Source organism: Sinocyclocheilus grahami, unplaced genomic scaffold (genome assembly GCF_001515645.1).
Source record: "Sinocyclocheilus grahami isolate Dianchi unplaced genomic scaffold, SAMN03320097.WGS_v1.1 scaffold353.1, whole genome shotgun sequence".
NCBI classification, from domain to species: Eukaryota; Metazoa; Chordata; class Actinopteri; order Cypriniformes; family Cyprinidae; genus Sinocyclocheilus; species Sinocyclocheilus grahami.
This window is the reverse complement of record NW_015505532.1, coordinates 778,708-786,255: the sequence shown is the minus strand read 5'-3', so window position 1 is coordinate 786,255 and position 7,548 is coordinate 778,708. Positions and strand designations below refer to the sequence as shown.

At 38.3% G+C, this 7,548-nt stretch overlaps 1 protein-coding gene across 1 annotated transcript; it reads right to left on the bottom strand.

Moving 5' to 3' along the window:
• Nucleotides 1-771: 771 nt before the first annotated feature.
• Nucleotides 772-3,692, bottom strand: LOC107548681 (zinc finger FYVE domain-containing protein 26-like). The gene is made up of 6 exons (XM_016229468.1): nucleotides 3,615-3,692; nucleotides 2,828-3,103; nucleotides 2,516-2,591; nucleotides 2,323-2,403; nucleotides 882-1,395; nucleotides 772-782 (listed from the first exon to the last, which is right to left on the bottom strand). The coding sequence occupies exons 2-6, from the start codon at nucleotides 3,016-3,018 to the stop codon at nucleotides 772-774; spliced, it is 873 nt and encodes a 290-aa protein (XP_016084954.1). The 5' UTR covers nucleotides 3,019-3,103; nucleotides 3,615-3,692.
• Between the last annotated feature and the right edge of the window lie 3,856 nt (nucleotides 3,693-7,548).

The window sequence follows — 7,548 nt, the reverse complement described above, 5'->3', positions numbered from 1 at the left end:
ATTTACAGAGAAAAGAAGGTCAAGGAAAAATCTGTAGATGGAAAAATCTCCATACAAGTTCTTTATGCATTTTTCCTACTTGTTACTTCGCACTTTTTGTTAGAAAATGTTTATTTATTCAGGTATCTAATATTTTGATACTTAATTTCCATGATCTAAATATTCTTTAGTGTAGGCCTTCTTGCATTACTATGCTGTTACATTATGATTATATATTCAGTGGCATAAAATGGTCTTTAAAATGACAATAATATCGCTTATCGCAATTATTTCTGTGGCAATATATCGCACAACAAAAAGTTGTTATCGTGACAGTCCTAGCAACAAAACAATGATGTCTGTTTCAAAAAAAGATCACATGCAAATGGTGTGACAACTGAACATGGTTTGGGAGGGAACAGCAACCACATGAGCAGAAGTGTGAAAAGTCAAAGTAAAGGAGGTGGCACACACACCAGTAACAACCTCCTTCTCTTCCTTAAAACACAACACATACATTGGAATCAATACCACTATTTATGGTGGCTTAGATTTGCCTTTTAAGACTTTAAATTACAGTTGACCTACAGTTGCTCTAGTTTTAGTTTCCAGATACAATACCATTAAGACATTTATAATGTCACAAAAAATGTATTCCAAATAAATGCTGTTCTTCTGAACTATCTACTCAAAGAATCCTGAAAACATTTATCATGGTTTCCAAAAAAAATATTACATTGTACATTGATCCTTAACAAAACAGACAAATCTATTATTACTAGAGTTTCAATTTCAGCATTTTTCTAGAAGATTCATAGAAAGAAATGACAGATTATCACAGAAATAAAATGTGATTCTGCACCTGGTTGTCTGTATGATCACAGTCAACTTAATTGACTCACCCTGTGTTTGTGGAGCCTCTCTCAGCAGTTTCTCTTTGAGCAGCCTGAGTGCTGTGGAGCTGTACGACGTCAACAGAGCCTGAGCCTGACCCTGACCCTGACCCTGACCCTGCGGCCTCAGCAGACATCCCAGAATTCTCTCCTCTGTCATGGGCCCTTCTCTAGCTGACCACAAACCCTTCCACAGGGTCTCTAGCTGAGCATTTGACCTCTCTGGCCCCCATGGTGCTAAGGCCAGCGCTGAACACACCTCTTCCACCCATTTCTCATTCCTCTCTTCCACAGGCACGTTCACTCGCTCAGTGAGGTGCTGGATAAAGACATCCTGTAAGGTGTGGTCTCTGGAGTGGCCTGAGTGCTGAAGGAAGCTGATGAGAGAGTGGCAGAGCTGCGGCTGCTGGCGGATTAAAAGAGAACGGAGGCAGGATAGAACAGCAGCGCTCAGTGGAGTGGTGCAATCACCTGGAATGTTTCCCTTTACTTCCTGAGAGTACAGGAAGGCTTCATGCAGCTCCTATAGAAGACATAGAGCAAAGTAAAGACAGCATGAAACACAAATTGTGATCATTGTTTCTTCTTTATTGTGACGTATATGAGTGAAATGACTTCTCAAATGTGAAAAAAATGTAAGATGACACTTGATTTTGTAGAATTGATTGGATTGCTGTCATTTGTTAATTGCTGTGATTGTTTACAGAGAAAATATGTTGTTGTAAGGGGAGGCACATTAATGTTTTTGTATTAAATATTGTATTATTATGTATTAATATTATTAGAGCACATTTTGCACATTTGAAAAAAACAAAAATGATGTAATTTAAAATGAATATAATTTGAAATAAACATGTCTTTTAGTTATAGTGTATAAATCTTTCAGGACACACACATCATGTCTACAGAGGCCGTCAAAGAGATTATATACATCTCAGTAAAATAAATAATTGAAATTTCAAGGGCAAAATCATTTCAATAGGATTCCATGGAATTTGGATTTTAGCTTAAGGCAAAAGGTTTTGCAAATCTTGGTTGAACGGACTTGCCACACTGACCAACAGAAAACTGCTTGGTTTGAGATTGACTCCTGTGTAAGTCACACTTCATACATCACTTTCACTAATGACAATAGACCTGTTTTAGACCTCTGGAAACAGTCACTTAAAAAGTGTCTATTGCAAAATTAAGATTTTTTAACATGGAAAAGGGATGCAATATTTGTCAGAATGGAAAAAAAGTGCAAAAATAAAATGTTGTTATACTGTATGTCTTGCTCAACTGTGCACAACATCAACTAATAGAGTCAACTTATCAGAGCTCAAAGCAAAGGAAATAATCTGAGGTTTGTCAATAAAAGGCCATAAAGTTGTTACAACAGTGTCAGCACTATCTTACTTTATATGCTACACACTTGGAATCAACATACAGTAGTTGGAATTTGTCATACCTTAAGCACAGACAGTGGCACATCTCCAAGTTCCTCGAGAAGCAACATGAACTCCAGTTCTCTCTTCACAGACCCGCTCACCTGCAGAAAAGGTAACCATAATCTGGCTCAGAAAATGAGTTACCCATAACAGTGATGAATGCTTCCTACTTGAAGCATCCATTAAAAATGATATCCAGCAGAAAACGCACACCTTTATTTTAGTCTGTGTTTCCAGAATCTGAAGCCAATACCAGGCCAGTCTGTGAGGGCTGCCCACTGTTTCCCATCTAGGTATAAACAAAAGAAAAACTGATGTGTTTCCTAAAATATCTTAACTTTAGCCTCTTGAACCCTCAACATAACGAAATGTTAAGAACCTCTTATAATGGTAACCACAGTTTCAACCAAAAGTTTACTATAACTATTGTAACCACTATCCACAGAAAGAGGAAAATGGATTTGATTACATTATTGTTCTCGGTATTGGTTCGTTTGTGACTTTAATAAGCATTCCTGTAGTCACCTGAGGGGGTATGGGTGGGTAACGATGGCTTTAACGATATTGTGTGGGCCATGGGGATCATCTCCGCTCGCATCGCCGAGCTGACCCACGCAGGCTGCCGCGAGCTCCCACTCACCGCGCGTCAAACACCGCGTGAAGAAGCCGAAGAGCTCGCGTCTGGAGGTCTCTTCTTCACGGCCAAACGGATGCATGATAGATAGTCCGCTTTGATTCAGCAGTCTGTTGAGGTCCACGGAAAGATTACTGGCCTCAGATGTGCTATGAAGTATTCCACATCTACAGTAGATAGGAGGGGATGGAAACTGAAAGAAAAAAATCATAAGCAGTTTTGTAACCATCTCATAAATTACATATCAAATCAAATTCAGAATATGCACACATTTTTATAAAGGTCCAGAAAAGCATTTACTTAAAAAAATAATAATGATAAGATATAATAATAATAATAATAATAATAAATCCAAAGTCAACAAAAATGTACAGACTTCAAGTGAGAAGATCAGTTAGGTTAAAAACTATTCTAAAGCAGAAAAAGTTACAGAATTGATGTCAGCATTTCTTGGAGTTAGGCTGTTGACGACTTCTATACCGTATTTACATTGCGATTAGTGTGATTTAAAGTTTGGTTTATGTAACAGCTCTTAAAAGTGAAATGATGACATCAAAACAACAGACACTGCCCACTTAAAATAGTTTGGAAGAGAGCCAATTTACTTCACTGTCAAACGTGAGTACATCGTTTTACGCTCACGTACAAGAATAAATAAATGATTAAATTAGCACTCACGATTTGAGTTTGTCCTTTATATCTCAGACTAGAGAACAGCGCGTTCTAACGCGCTTGCCATCAGCTGTGTGTGGCCATGAGAGAGCCGAGTCATGTGACTCAATCAGCTGATCCCGGAGCTGTCAGTTCAAGGGTCAAAACAATAGATATGAAAGAGGGGGTAGGAATGGCAAATGCAATGAAACGGTTGATCACAATAGGCTGGACTTCTAATTAAATAACAATACTTCTTTTTGGTGACAATTAAATTGCTAGTCATTATTTAGATGGAAATAACTTTACCGCGATTGCTGATGTAGTCAAATGATTCCTGATACTTTTCTCAGCGCTGGATAGATGAGCCAATCACAGTCGTTTGTGATAAAGGATTAAAAAAAACGTTTTATTGACATTTCTTTAGTTGATTTCAGTTTAAATCTAGGTACTAATCATTTGAATTGACAGATGAAATAATTACATTTTATTATGTTCAAAAGTAATCAATACGATTTAAAGAAACGCCTTCAAACGCTGCACCTCTCTGCTCGACTATAATAAGCGACCCCTGGCGGAAGACAATTAGGTTATTTTTCGTGCACTATTTGTCTCCCAGAGCTCCAAATAAACCACTTCTCCCGCAGTATTATATCTGCAGTTAAACTTTTTGGTGGATGATTGTTGTGACTTAAAATTTTTGGATTTATTGTGAAAATGTTTTTGATAGTTAGGCTTTACGCAGATGTAAAGTGTCATTAAACAGTTATTCTGTCATTTTATTTAATTTAAACAACGAATGTCTTAACAGTCAGTGAATATCGTCTTGAAGGTCCTTAAATCGTAAATATTTTCTTGTTTCCGTTGCTGCGCTCTAATACACATTATTTGGGTTGATGCCACAATTGTTCGTATTTAGCAAGATTAAATTATTTGAATTTGTACTGAGAAATGTAAATTGTAACGACAGCCAGAATTAAAAATGCTGACATGCTGTTAAACCTCGAGAATGACACTAGGAAACCTGGTCAGTCATTTGGAGTTTATAAGCCTTGGAAACTCTCTCTGGGTGGTAAAAACATATTGCAGAAACAAAGAGCCGGACTGGTTAGATGGGAACGTGAAACAATACACCTGTTGGGACTAGGGAGCTAATTATGTCTCCTCAGTGTGTTGTCCATGTTTGTGATTCCACCATTATATGAGCTTATTCCCAAGTGAATTAGGGTTAATCTTGGTATAACTTGCGCCTTTAGTGTAAAATAATACGCATAGTTATTAAACTTATTCAAATAAAGACTTCAAAACTTACCTGTTTTTTGCGTAATTGGTAAGCTAGTGTATTTCTGGAATCACGAGGCTTGGTATATGTTATCATAACGAGCAGAGATTCGTTCATTCATTTATTTTGATATGTGCTGGAGTCACTACTGTATTTTTGTCATCACTCTGCCTGTGACAGTTACTATGGCAACGCAGTGGCGAGAGGCGGGGTTCGCGGATTCGACGCTGGTCTCGCGAGTCGCGCACTGCGATGATCAATTCCGTGCGTTACAGCTATTGTCCTCGCGCTTGAAACGCAACACCCGCACGACTAAACTAAAGCCTTTCGCGACAGAGGAAAGCATGACAGATAAGGGGAACATCCGAAACGTAAGTATAATGACGATGATTTTAGAGTTTGATAGATTGATAGATTGTGCTGACACAGTGATGTACTCACTGGACTGGTATATATGACTGATAAATGTGTCATATATCCTATATTTGAGACTGCTACATTTATAAAGGATACGACTCGGTCATTTGCATATTAACATATAATTTGGATATTAAAATAAAATGTAAACTGTGAAAAGGATGTCTCGGAGCGATTAAGATATCGTAATGATTTTAAATCAGTACATTCATAAATATGAGTATTTTCCCTGACTATAGCATTAGACATTTGAATGACAGTAAAGCACTATTCCTGCAGGAGGAGGACTATGTTGGGGAGATCAAAGGGGGTCTACGGCCGACCATGAGGCTGGTAGTGATGGGTATTGTTCACAAGCAGCCCAAAAGGTTCGTATCAGACACCTGTCTGTGCGTTCGCCAGCACTTGCGTTCATTTGTCAAATGTCACATCCGCACATCCTGAATGACTCGGTTCATTGAGGATGAGACGCGCCTTCACTGCGGTAACACAATGAGCCAGTTGTATCGGGGATTAAACCGTTTTAACGTCTCCAGTTCACACAGGAGCAAAATAAAACATGGGTGCCAACAGACAACACTAGACATAGAACTCATTTTAAATGCATGTGGGAAACACCCATTTAACTGCAATACCACGTATGTGTATCTATGTGTGTGTATACAATATGTATTTTTGTGTAAATATATTTATATTGTGTAGCTTATTAGTTTATACATACACTATATAGACAAAAGTATTGGGACACCCCCTTCTTTAGAACAGAAAAAGGCACTTCCAAAACTGTGGCAACAAAGATGGAAACATAATTCATGTATTTAAAAATTATATTTCCATCACTGTTGCAACAGTTTTGGAAGTGTCTAAAATGACTGTACCCATATATGTACAAGTCACAGTGTTTGGTGATGAGTTTTTGGCTCAAGGTCTGCATTTAAAGTCACACCAGAGGTGTTCAGCTGGCTTTCTGCAGACCAGTCAAGTTTTTCCACACTGACTGAATCAATCATTTCTTTTTGAACCTTGCCTCATACACAGAGGCATTGTCATGTTAGAATAGAAAAGGGTCCTCTCCAAACTGTTGCTATAAAATTAGAAGCACACAATTCCCTAGAATAGCATTATATGCTTAAACATTAAGATTTGTACTCATTACTATAGTAGTCAAACCTGTTCATTAGAAGGGGGTGTCCCAATACTTTTGTCCAGTGTATTTTCAACTAATTGTCCTATTTATTGTCTCCTCGAAGGACCTGCGGCTGCTTCACAAGGTTATGGAGCTGCAGACGTTAGTCGCTACGTCTCAAATGCATTATCTGAGATGAAGTTACTGCCAAATTAATGCCTCTCTTTTGTATCTGATTTAATCTGTCATTAGACATTAAAATGCCATAATGCCATACCATATATATTATGTGTCGAAGAATGTGTTCAGGGATAGATAGATTGATAGATAGACAGACAGACAGACAGACAGACAGACAGACAGACAGATAGATAGATAGATAGATAGATAGATAGATAGATAGATAGATAGATAGATAGATAGATAGATAGATAGATAGATAGGCATGACCTGAACAGTGTTGATAGATAGATAGATAGATAGATAGATAGATAGATAGATAGGCATGACCTCTAGACATGAACAGTGTTTATTTAGATATATGCAAGATACTTTAATTTGAAAGATGAAAACAATCAACATGTTCTTGGGAAAAAATGGTTGATTCTCATACAAGTCAGATGTTTGTTTTGGAGATTAAACTTATTTTACTACAATAAGGACATTTTTAACTGCTGTGTTACTTCATACAATCTTCAAAATCACAGAAAGTGAGCTATGAAACAACTACATGATGGTGTCAGTGGAGAGAAACTGTGAATGTTTGTGTATGGCGGGATTGAGTGGTGCACGTTATTAAAGGAAGGTGTCCTTCATAACGCCAGGCTGCTCCAGCACAGCTTTCCTGTGAGCTGACGCTTCCAGGATCTTCTTGCGCGGCCCCAGCTGGATGCGGATGCCTTTAAGATCGTCATCTGAGCAAAGCATGAGGGCGTCAAGATCCAGGTGTTCACGGGTGAACACAGGACCGTAGTCCAACAGGCCAATTGACGCCAAGAAGGAATCCAAGTGTGAGGTCTCCTCTTGCTCATCCAGACCGATCTCCTCTTCATTCCAAGGAAGCTCTGAATTCTTGTCCAAACCCTCCAGACCTTCTTCCACAGTCTCAAACAACTCTTGACGGATGAGGTACCCTA